This window comes from Loxodonta africana, chromosome 3 (assembly GCF_030014295.1).
Source record: "Loxodonta africana isolate mLoxAfr1 chromosome 3, mLoxAfr1.hap2, whole genome shotgun sequence".
NCBI classification, from domain to species: Eukaryota; Metazoa; Chordata; class Mammalia; order Proboscidea; family Elephantidae; genus Loxodonta; species Loxodonta africana.
Genome location: NC_087344.1, coordinates 164862165 through 164874167, shown reverse-complemented (window position 1 = coordinate 164874167; position 12003 = coordinate 164862165). Strand labels below are relative to the sequence as shown.

General features: G+C 43.6%; 1 protein-coding gene across 1 annotated transcript; it reads right to left on the bottom strand.

Moving 5' to 3' along the window:
• Nucleotides 1-2340: 2340 nt before the first annotated feature.
• Nucleotides 2341-10986, bottom strand: LOC100675371 (pepsin B-like). Its single transcript, XM_023547464.2, is given in 10 exon segments — nucleotides 2341-2493; nucleotides 2729-2827; nucleotides 3773-3920; nucleotides 4656-4778; nucleotides 5911-6110; nucleotides 6806-6924; nucleotides 7456-7472; nucleotides 7474-7571; nucleotides 9637-9790; nucleotides 10377-10986. Coding segments are annotated over 10 exon segments (1233 nt in total). The 5' UTR covers nucleotides 10499-10986.
• Between the last annotated feature and the right edge of the window lie 1017 nt (nucleotides 10987-12003).

The window sequence follows — 12003 nt, the reverse complement described above, 5'->3', positions numbered from 1 at the left end:
TCTCTTTGGGTGTTATTTTTCTGGAATTTAGGAGAAGACACAATTTTCTAATGCTTGCTTTGCCAGCACTACAAATTGTTCCACCAGGTTGGGGCTTGCTAATGGTCATGATAACTGGGGTTTGGTTGTGTGATATAATCTTGGTAACTATATTGAGAACTTTGCAGAAATTATATCTCTAACTTAAGACCTTTGCTCTAAACACTAGAGTCCAAAGGCCAGAGCGTGAATAAGGGTGATACAGAGACAGTAACAGTGGCTGACAGGGCAGAGAATGAGGGTGGGGGTGAAATGGCTGGTCAGCAGCTGCCTCCTTGTCATGGATTGAATTGTGTCCCCCAAAAAATATGTGTCAACTTGGTTGGGCCATGATTCCCAGTATTCTGTGGTTGTCCTCCATTTTGTGATTGTAATTTTATGTTAAGAGGATTAGGGTGGGATTGTAACACCACCCTTACCCCGTTCACATCCCTGATCCAAAGAAAAGGGAGTTTCTCTGGAGTGTGGCCTGCACATTTTATCTCTCAAGAAATAAAAGGAAAGGGAAGCAAGCAGAGAGTTGGGGACCTCATATCACCAAGAAAGCAGTGCCAGGAGCACAGTGCATCCTTTGGACAAGGGGTCCCTGCGCCTGAGAAGCTCCTCAACCAGGGGAAGATTGAGGACAAAGGCCTTCCTCCAGAGCCGACAGAGAAAGCCTTCCCCTGGAGCCAATGCCCTGAATGTGGACTTGTAATATACTAGGCTGGGAGAAAATAAATTTCTCTTTGTTAAAGCCATCCACTTGTGGTATTTCTGCTATGGCAGGACTAGATGACTAAGACACTCCCCTTTGACAAAAAGAATCTATTCCTCCCATGAGAGAAACAAAACACTAAAAAATAAAAGGAGTGGTCCAGTGCAAACACTAAACCATTCAATAAGATCAACTCTATCGTGTATTAGTAGAGGGGACACATAAGATGATATGAAAAATGTACACCCACATTTACTCCTCAACCAAAGATACACACACACATCTGGCTTAAAAATTATTTGCACCTTTTATTTTCCAGGTACATCCTTCTAATCATAGTTGAATCGATGTGATGTCTCCATTATTAAAACAGTTTTGTGGTCCCAGGGCAATGCCGGTTTTTAATTCCCTGGACACAGCTTCTCTGCCTTGGAAGAAAGCTGCTTTAGATGATTGCTGATGACTAACCATGTAATGCAAATACACCTACTGGACTTACTTCAAACAAGTGAAATGCTAAAAGCATGATAATTTACTTGATTGAAAATTCCTTGGGGGCCAAAATCATGTCTCATTTATATTTACATGTCTAAGAGGCTTGCACATACCAGACTCTCGTGAAATATTTATGACTTTGATTCTGGTTCTGATTTTGACACTAACTGCATAAACACCTCTCCATGCCTCAGTTCCTTCCATCATGAAATAAGATTGGAGTTTTAAACTCAAATGCTTTGGGCCCAGGAAGCAGGTAAAGCGAACACGTGAAGCAGGTAAAGCGAACACGTGAAGCAGCTAAGGGTACCAGTAGGGAGTAATAGGGCCTGTGAAAACGCATGGCACCAGCCAAATTTCTTAAAACTGCACTGCTTCTCTCCAAAAAAATGTCTTCTGGTAAGATTTGGCCATCAGGTTACCTGCTTGAAATACTAAGATTTTTTTCCCCCCTCCTCTAACATACTTGAGTTTTTTGCTCTGGTTCACGTTATTTTCTAAGGATGGAGAGAAAAAAATGTTGGAGAAGAGAGTGCTGAGAGGGGTGATAACCTCCCAATCAGACCTCCCCGTGTAGACACTGCTGCGTCCCTAACATCTATGCTGCAGTTCCATACTCAGAGGCCTCCCATAGATTAATTAATAAATTCCCTAAAATAGCTGTTGCTGAGTTTTAATTTGGACTCCCCGAGTGGTGCAAACAGATAACACACTCAGTTGCTAACCAAAAGGTTGCAGGTTTGAATCCATCCAGAGTTGCCCTGGAAAAAAAGCCTGGCAATCTACTTCTGAAAAATCAGCCATTGAAAACCCTGTGGAGTACAGTTCTACTCTGACACACATGGGGGCACCATAAGTAGGGCTTCACTCAATGGCAACTGATAAATAAGTTTTAATTTAGAATAAACTACTGAAAGAAGAACACGAGAAAAAAAAAACTGTAGAAGGAATATCAAAGATGTTTGGAGTTTCTGATTTATTCACTGCACAAAGAACTCCAGGAGGAAAGCAGGTCAGGACCATTAAAAATGCTGCCAGTGGTCCACACAAACATTAGGGTAATCCCAGAGCCCTGTGGAGAGAGGTGGAGACAGATATCTTTGGGTAGTCTAGGCAGAGAGAGCAAAGCCCACTCTACCGTTGGCCATGTCATAGACAGAGTAATATTCCTTGAGGAAGACATCTCCCAGAATCCACAGGGGCTACACAGTGAGGGAGGACAGGCAAGCGGCCTCAGTCCCAAGCCTGCAGTAGCCATTGTTCTAAAAAGACAAAGACATGAAGATATAACGATTGTAGAAACCATTCCCCACAGGAGCTCTCCCCACCCTATATTCCCATGAAACTCGGGGTGGGGGGGGGTCTCTGAATTCTTGCTCAGGCTCACCCTGGCCCTGGGTGATTCCTCATAGCAAACCAGATGTGAGCTGGGACATGGAACAGCAGTTTGGGCCTATCTTATCACAGCACCCAGAGAGCCTGGGAGTGAATACGTACATTGAAGACATAGGCAGAGGGAGGCAGAGGGAACTGGAACCCGCTGACGATGAAGGTGATGGTGGGCATGCTCTGTACATAGTTGCAGTTAACCACAAACTGAGAGAGGGAAGAGGTAAAGCTGCGGAGGCCCAGGGACTGGGAACCCACAAAAGGCCCAACCTCCCCTTCCCTCCTTTTTTTCCTGAATCCCCTGTGAGACCTTCCCCTTGACCCTCCAGCAGAGGCTGCTTCAGGGCATGAAGAGCATGGCCTGCTTCCCAGACACAACACTGACCAGGCCCTCTTGCTTTCTTGAGCCCTTTCTTCAATCATGTCTCCTCAAACATGTCTCAGCTCTTAGATTTTCATTGTGTTGGAGAAATCGGGCTTACTCTAGAACATAGTCTCTAGTCTCAGAAAGTACAAAGAAAAGACATGAGCATGCTCACACTTCTAAAAACACACTCTTGAGCACACTCATCCACATTTGTTTGCACATGTCCGTGAACACAACACACACACACACACACTGAGGAACCAAGATTTAGTGTGCAAGAAGAAGCAAAGTGCAGGTATGTGGACAGAGGAGAGCAGGTCTGTAGATAGTAATCCCAGAAGATTCCTCTGGGTTTTACTCAGAGGAAAACCCAAAGGTGTATTTCTAGGGAAGAAAGAAACCCAAGTGGAATGAAGAAATGTATTGTCCCCTGACTCTAAAATTTCAGTGCAGTCAAATGAGAGTGGACAGATAAAGTTGCAATGTGCTCCTAGGACCTGCAATGAATTAGCAGCACCTCCTGACAACCATTCACCCCATACTCATGGTCTGGATGGACTGTATATATACTCCCTCCCTTTGCCTGCCTTGCACTGAGGATTCATGGCCTGAAATGCCACGCTGTGTTTCCACATGATCTGTCCTCCCAGGGGCTCAGGTCCCCACTCAGGGGCTCAGGTCCCCACCCAACCCTTTCTCTTTTCCTTTGTGAACTCATTGCACCCAGGCTCTTGTGTTGAGGCTGCCTGGCTGTGCAGAGAATCCATTGGCTTCTGGTTACTCACATCACCATTCTGGGCCTCCTGGGCTCCTGTTGCCTACAAGAAGGAGCCCATGTACTGCGGGGAAACAGCCAGCAGGGAGGTCCCAGTATCCACAATCGCCTGGCAGCCCTGGAAGCACAAGCCCATGACCTGGTTACCAGTGGCAAACCTGAGGGGGAGACCAGGACAAAGGGGGTCAGGTACTCTGCCACAAACCTGAGCCATGTCCACCCCTTCTTCCTCCAACCTAGCAGCTTTAACATTCTGTCTCTTCCAGGAAGCTAGGCCACCAATATTATACATCTGTCCATATAATGTTTCTGTGCCTTTGTGATTATTGATAGTGGTCAAGATCATGAATTTTGGAAACAGCTTGTGCTCAGATCTTGACCTTATGAAATGCATGACTTTGGACAAGTTACTTAACCTCTGAGCCTTGTTTTCTTTATCCACAGAGTGAAATATATTGCTGGCCTCTTCATAGAGTTACGGAATTTTATGCAATAATATATATAATATATTTAGCATAGTGGCTGGAACATAGAAAACATCAATGATAGCTGTTACTCTTATTGATGATGGAAGTGGTAAAGACGATGCTTCAGATATTCAAAGTGGGTGATGATAAAGCTTCCAGGAACAGAGACATGCATTGACCCAGGAATGACCAATCTGCTGGCATGGCAAGGCTCAGTTGACCAATTCAAAAAGTTCAGACAAGAGCTAGATGTCAGAGCTTATGGGCACCAGACCCATCTCAACCTGGAGGGCTTAAGTGATTCTTTAAGAAATCTGTGTGATGCGGAGCAAAGGCTTCAGCCATGATAGGAGCGGGAAACACCATCACACTGGAGGAGCATCTTAGGAATCTCCACAATCCATAGGCACTGTTTTCTCAACTTACTCCTGGATGGCAATCTGCCAGTAGAGTTCCCAGGTGACAGGCGTCCAGACGATCCGACCAGAATAAAGCTGGGTGTCCACACCTCCCAGGGTGAGCTCCCCACCATATTGATGGGTTGGTTGGCTGGGGAGAAATGTAGAAGAACATGAGTTCCCATGACACAAACAACAGGACAGGCAGTTCCTCTCTCCTCTCTCCTTCCCTCCCTCCCTCCTTCCCTCAGACTCAGGGGTCAGCAGAATGGGGGAGTCACCTGGCTCAGAGCTGCAAGGAAGAGATGTCTAAAAGTAGCACTTAAAATGGAATCACTAATTATGTCTGTAAAAGAGGAGATGGAACTGGAAACTAGGCACCTGAAAACAAACAAAAAAATATCCCAGAGCTCTCTGAGATGAAGTAAGAAAGAGCAGAAACATCTCTGGGATCCCATGGAATGGGGTCCAACAGAGATCTCAAGTGAACTATGACCAGAATGTTCCTACTGCAGCCAAGTTGGGAACTAGACAATGTTGAAAGAAATTATGCCCCTTGTTTCACTATCCTGGATCTGTCAGTCATAGAAAAAAGAGGTTTGAACTTAGGCACTCTGAGGGTCATGTGTTCAGAAAATACGGAGCAGGGAATAAAGTTTGCCACAAAAGTTCAAGGGTAGGTAGGCTAGGAAAAGCACTGGATTTGTGATCAAGTTGTTTGAGTTTGAGTCTTAGCTCCACATCTACCAGTGGGTGACCATGATCAATATTGTTTGAGCCTCCATTTCCTCATTGGTAAAATGGGATTAATAACAGGGTTGTTGAGATGTCACTTGAAGCAATAGATACAAGAACACTTTATAAAGCTGGAGGCATTATTATAATTATGATTTCATTATTTTTCTCTTTATTGGCAAATGCTCATAAGGGTTGTTCTGTAGAGTTACAAGTGGGCAAATCTAATATGTTGATCTCCAGATTTACAAAAATAAATGTTCAGGGAATACTACTCACTTTTAAGAAAAGAATCATCATATGGCTTTTAGCCTAGCATAATTAAACATTCCTACAGTGTTTTTTTTTTTTTTTAGTGTATTTAAAATAACCCTCCCCCCCCACCAAATTAAATTCCTCACAATTTTTTTTAGAAATACATGGATTGTATATAGCAAGTTACACTCATTGTGTCAGGAAACTTTATAACCTGGGCCATGTCTGCTCTTGGCTGTGGGCTCCATGGGTGCTCCAAAGCCAGGTCAAGGGGTGGGAGGATAGGCTGTTACTGAGAAAAGTAGAAGCTGAAGATGGGTTGAGTGAGCTGGCCCTGCTGCAGCATCCCCTGCATGACTGTTGGGGCATTCCCCACCGCCATGTTTGGATAGGCTGTGCCCAGGATCCCGTCAAAATCTGAATAGTAGAAGGGGTTGCTGGGTTCATTCTCACTCAGGCCAAACTCCTGATTATTGACAACGATGTTCCGAACCTGGGGCGAGCAGACAGAGGAGCTTAAGATTTGGGTGGACAAATCCTTCACAGAGTCTGGGCCAAAGAACCTCTCCTGGGGAGAAGAAGTTGGCTTCTTTCATGCAGAGCTCAACCATGAGGGCAGAAGTGGAGATAGAATAGCAGCAGTATTACCTAACCATGTATGTGTCTGGGGTGGAGAGGGGGGAGTGTGAGTTTTGGGGAGGGAAAGCCAGCTGTTTTCTGGAGTTTCAGTTTCTACCTCCATGAACAGTGAAAGGTCAGTGAATGGTTTTACACTGAATAATCCATGTGGAGGAAGGATTAGAGGAACCGTGGGTGTTTGACCTACAGAAATAAGGAAAGAGTGAAAGAACATGTCTTCAAATATCCAAAGTGTTACTGCATAGAAGAGGAGGCAGTTTTATTCTATGTGGTTCCAGAAGGCAGAGTTAAGACCAGGGAGCAAAGTCACCAGAAGACAAACTTTAGCACAACATAAAGAGCTTTCTACAGTTATAAGGCCACTGTCAGGAGTGCTGTGGAAACAATTCCTGACTTGGGAGGTTGAATTAGTGGCTTAAGTCCCTTTCCACCCTTAGCTTCTATGAAGGTTGTACTTAATTAGTAAGCATGGATTTCTCTGGTAACTTAAGAGTCTAGAAAGTGGGACCAAAACCACAAATTCTCGGAGGCTAAGAGAACATCACTCACAGTCACTGTATCGTATCCCAGGACCACACTCAGGCTGCCACTTCCATAAGACAGTGTATAGGTTTGCCTGTTCTCTCTGAAGGTAGAGGACAGGCTAGGGTTGAACCTGTTGCGATCAACTGTAGAGAGACAGAATGGAATATTAGCTTTCTGCAAATACTTGCAGATAACTTATCCTCAGTGTCCTGGGATCTTCAGACCAAGGCTGAAAAAGGGCATCAGCCTCAGATCCTTTGTTTGTGGACAATCTGTGTTGGCCCCTGAGAAGTCTGTCCTCTTGTATGATAGACATTGCTCAGCTTCCTCCCAACCCACCATGACCTGGGAGAAGGATTGGCTCATAGGAGCCAAGAATTCTGGTCCACAGGAGAGCTGAGGGGGAAGAGAAAGGAATGGAAGCCTAGTGTATTTCTGCTGCCTCTCTCCAGAACAGTCAGCAACTTCTGCTAAAGTGCTTGATAGACTAAGAGCAGACTTCCTGGGTGTTCCTATTATAAGGAGAATGAAAAACTACATATGTGCAAAGAACTCTGGACTGGGAATTATAAACTGAGCTCAGATTTTGACTCTGCCACTTCTTAACTCACCCCCTTCCCTGCCCTTCCTCTGCTTCCAGCCATGGGGGTGAGTTGTGAAGGTGGTGTACTCACAGCAGGCCTGGCTGTGAGTAGGTGGAGGGTATCCATAGGCTGGAGGAGCCAGTGTCAAAGAGGACCAGGAAATTTTGGGGCAGTGTCCCAATGCTGATTTTCCCAAAGTAGAATGACTGCAAAAAAAGGTTCGTTAACGTCATTAAACTCTTGGCCTTGTCCTAAGGTTGAGGAAGAAGTTAGCCCACTTTGCCTAAATCATTTCCTTGGAGGAATAAGAGGCTTCTTCCACAAGTTCTCCTTTCCCTCTGGAGACAGCTGCTCTTGATATTCCATCTTTTTGTCTCTAACTGCAAGTCTAGTCCTTTGACCATGTGAGACTTAATCCGGCAAGACAATATTTTCCTCCAAGTGTGTTTTCTACTTTTCAGTAAGGTGAAACCTCCACGGATTTGCCAGGGCATGCTATAACACCCTGACTTAGAGAAGTAATCACTTTTCTTTCCCTTTTCCAGTATTCATCTACCCTTCCCACTTCTCTGTCTTTCCCTCACACATACACACACACACACACACGCACACACACCCTTTTCCCCTTCTCTTCCAGTGTTAGATACCTTTACTACCATTCTCCTCTTTCCTGATCACACGCTAGCAAAGGGTACAAACTAAAAAAGTTTGGGGTGAGAGGCAGCTTAGAAAGCAAGAAGAGCATTTCACTAGGAGATAGTTTAACTTCTAAGTGAATTTGGCCACTACTTCACTTACCTGACTCTAGTTTCTTCATCTATAAAATATGGGATACCACATGACCCCGAAATTCAATTCCTAGGTATATATGTAAAGGAATTGAAAGCAGGGACTGAAACAAATACTTGTACACAAATGTTCATTGCAGCATTAGTCACCATAACCAAAAGATGGAAACAACCTACGTCCATCAACAGATGAATGGATAAACAAAACATGGTATATCCATACAATGGAATATTTTTCAGCCATAAAGAGAAACGTAGTTCTGATACATGCTACAACAGGGATGAACCCTGAAAACATGCTAAATGAAATACAACGGACACAAAGGAACAAATATTATATTATTCCACTTATGTGAAATGTCTAGAATATAGTTCTGATACATGCTACAACATGGATGAACCCTGAAAACATGCTGAATGAAAGAAAACAGACAGAAAGGAACAAATATTATATGACTCCACTTATGTGAAATGTCTAGAATATAGTTCTGATGCATGCTACAACATGGATGAACCTTGAAAACATGCTAAATGAAATATAACAGATGCAAAGGAACAGATATTATATGACTCCACTTATGTGAAATGTCTAGAATAGGCAAATGCATATAGACACAAAGTGGTTTCTGGGGGTTGTGGACGGGGAAACCCTGGTGGTGTAGTGGTTAAGTGCTACAGCAGCTAACCAAAGGGTCAGCTGTTCAAATCTGCCAGGTGCTCCTTAGAAACTCTATGGGGCAGTTCTACTCTGTCCTATAGGGTGACTATGAGTCAGAATCGACTCCACGGCAATGGGTTTGGTTTTGGTTTCGTTGAGGGTTTGGGGGAGAAAATAATGAGGAGTCTTTGCTTAATGGGTACAGAGTTTCTGTTTGCAGTAATGAAAAAGTTTTGGAAACAGTGGTGAGACAATGATTAAAAAAACGTGGGAGTTGAAATAGGAGATCCCTAAGGTGTCCTCCAGCTTTGACATTCTACTTAACATCCCACTAAGGAGAAGTGTATAGCACACTAGAGGGTCGAGATGCCCTGATCAGACATCATAGCCTTGAGAACATTAAAACATTTATTCTGAGAACCTTCAGGGGACCAGTGTACTTTTCCACTGAAATAGCGTCTGGGGGCACTGGAGATTTTGTTGCATGGCCTAGCAGCCTCACTTGTGTTTTCCTTCTTTCCCCTTGTCGCTCTTTGCTGAGACTTCCTTTGGATCTCTCAATTGACTCAAACATTCCCTCTATGAATCTCTTAACCATATGAATGGACTTAGAGAGATGGACCAGTAATGAGAGGAAAGAGAAAAAGAAAGGGAACTATTATACTATTAGACCATACCAACTAACAACCGTATTATTCAGACACGAGGGTGAGACTCTGAGAAGTTTAATAACTATTTCAAAATCACAGCTAATGAGAGGTAAAAATTAGTATCTAAGAATGGTTATTAACCAAGGGTTACAAACAACTCCCCACCCCCACTCACAACCATATAGTTGGTGATGGCCTCATAAGAAACAGATTCGTTATTGAAATACTTGGCAGCTGGACCAACTTTTGGGTGGTTCTTTAGGAATGTCTCCAGTACGCCATACTCCTCCATCACCTGGTGAAGAGACTTGCCTTTCTTCAGAATGATTCTATGGGGTATAAACAAAAGTGATGAGCTTCGCCTTGCCCCATTAAAACAATTCCTTCAATCATCTGACCTAGAGTTTTCAAACCTCTTCAATACTCTGCTCAAGGAGAGTCTTCTTACAGGAAACCCTTTCAGATCCTAGCCAGTTGCCACCACTGTAACCACCCCAGCATTTCCAGTATAGGTATACGTAAACACATAATTTGGGTTTTTTGTTGTTGTTGCTGTTTGTTTGTTTTTTGCTTATATATTATTTCCCAAGAATAAATGTCTGTTTCTTCCAAGTAATCTTATAAGCCTGGGGCAGGGATTATGTATCCTTCCTTCTGAGAAAACAAAACACCCACCCCATCACCCTTACAAACTCATACCCTCCCCCCTCCACACATACACACGTACTCACATACACACATAGGCATGCACACAGACAGTTTACACACACCATGTATCCATTTCAAGTCTTAGGCCACAGTAGGCGCTCAGTTCTTCATACTGAGTGACACCCTGACTGCCTCTTCAGGAAGCCTGAGAATAAGAAAGCTTTTGGTCTTCGCTATCTTGTCAGGCAGCTGAATCCCAGTACACACCTTTCCAAACCCTCTGAGAGGTGTAGACAAACCCAGATCAAGACCAGGATCTTCATGGTGGTGATTTTCAACTGTCTGCCAGCACGCAAGGCACTGTGGCAGAGCCAGGAATTGGGGCTCATGAAGGGAGATTGGGTCTCCCTTTTAGACCCTGGGCTCTGCACTTTTGGTCTCCAGGCACGTAGGCTTTCCTACTTTTGTACCAGCTTGTGCCGCTCCACATACAAGGATTTTGTTTGTCTTTCCCTCTGGCAGGCATTAACAACTTTAATACTCACTCCACAGTCAACAACTTTAAAAGCAATTAATGGCTTTGCTGATAGAATCTAAAGATTAGGATTTGATAACAAACCTAAAATGCACTGAGGACAAAGTATCCTGGTGGCCTGTGTCTACTGAGAAATGGGTGCTGGCAACTTCTACCAGAACAATGGAACAATTTGCCATTTGGCTCCAAAGGACATTTGCTTTTCCGAGATTTACAGTCTATTCTCCACTTCTTCCTCTCCTTCACCTCCCCACTCTTCTGCTCTGTCTCATCTATAGCCTTCTATGTATGATTCTCATAGTCCGTGACATTCTTTGCTCTTTTTTCTTTTATTATTTTTTAGCTCATGAATCAGCCATTTATTGAATGCCTACTCTATACTCACCTCTGCACTAAGCTCTGGGAATACAAAGATAATTAAGAAATGGTCCCTGTATATAAAGGTCTGCATTCTTGCTTGAGTAATTGACACACAATCAAATTATGAGGCAATGTGATCACTCCAGGCATTCAAATGTTGAGTGAATGAGGGTGTTAATAAAAGTATTCATAAAGCAAGCAGAGAGAGTGGGTGCTAGTTCCTGGTGGCTTGGGAAAGACTTCAACAAAGGAAGCGACATTTGAGTAAAGATATTGTGGAATGCTAGATGAGGGAGTAAGGGAGGTGGAAAAGCCATTGAAGCAGAAGAAAAACTGGAGCAATTGCATGAAGGAGGGAAGATGTGTGATGAGCTCAGAGAACACTGTGACCAACGCGGTCAGAAGAACAGTGGCTCCTCACCAGTCCAAAACAGATTCAAAGGACTTCCCCCTGGGTGTGTACAATTCCCAGCATATTAATTGCAACTCTGAAAATTTTTCGCTACTCTAGAAACCATATGAAATGGAAGTACTTACTGTAATTCAGTAAGAGTCTACAATGCTATATTAAAGCAGTACATATTCAATATTTTCAACGTTTTAACTATTAGTACTATCAAAGTATTTATGACATGCCTCATAACTGATTACAACACACTAGCAAACTATGGATAGAACCACTGGACTACAGTACTAGGTATCTACATTGGTATGACCAGCTACACCATACATGCCATGCTAAGGAATATTGACTTTGTCCTGTAAGCAGTTAGGAGACATCAGTGGTTTTACCCCAGCAAATGACACACTTAATGAATGCCCCTCCATCTACGATAGACACCTAGCTTTTTAGATTGGAGCCTATTAGAAGCAATGAGTAAAAGGGGCCAGTCACCAAATGATTCCCTAAGTTAACAAGTGGTCATGAGAGGACTTACTAGAACTTTGTTATGAATCTACCCTGAAGCTTAGAGCTATGCACAAACCCGAGGAAAGTTT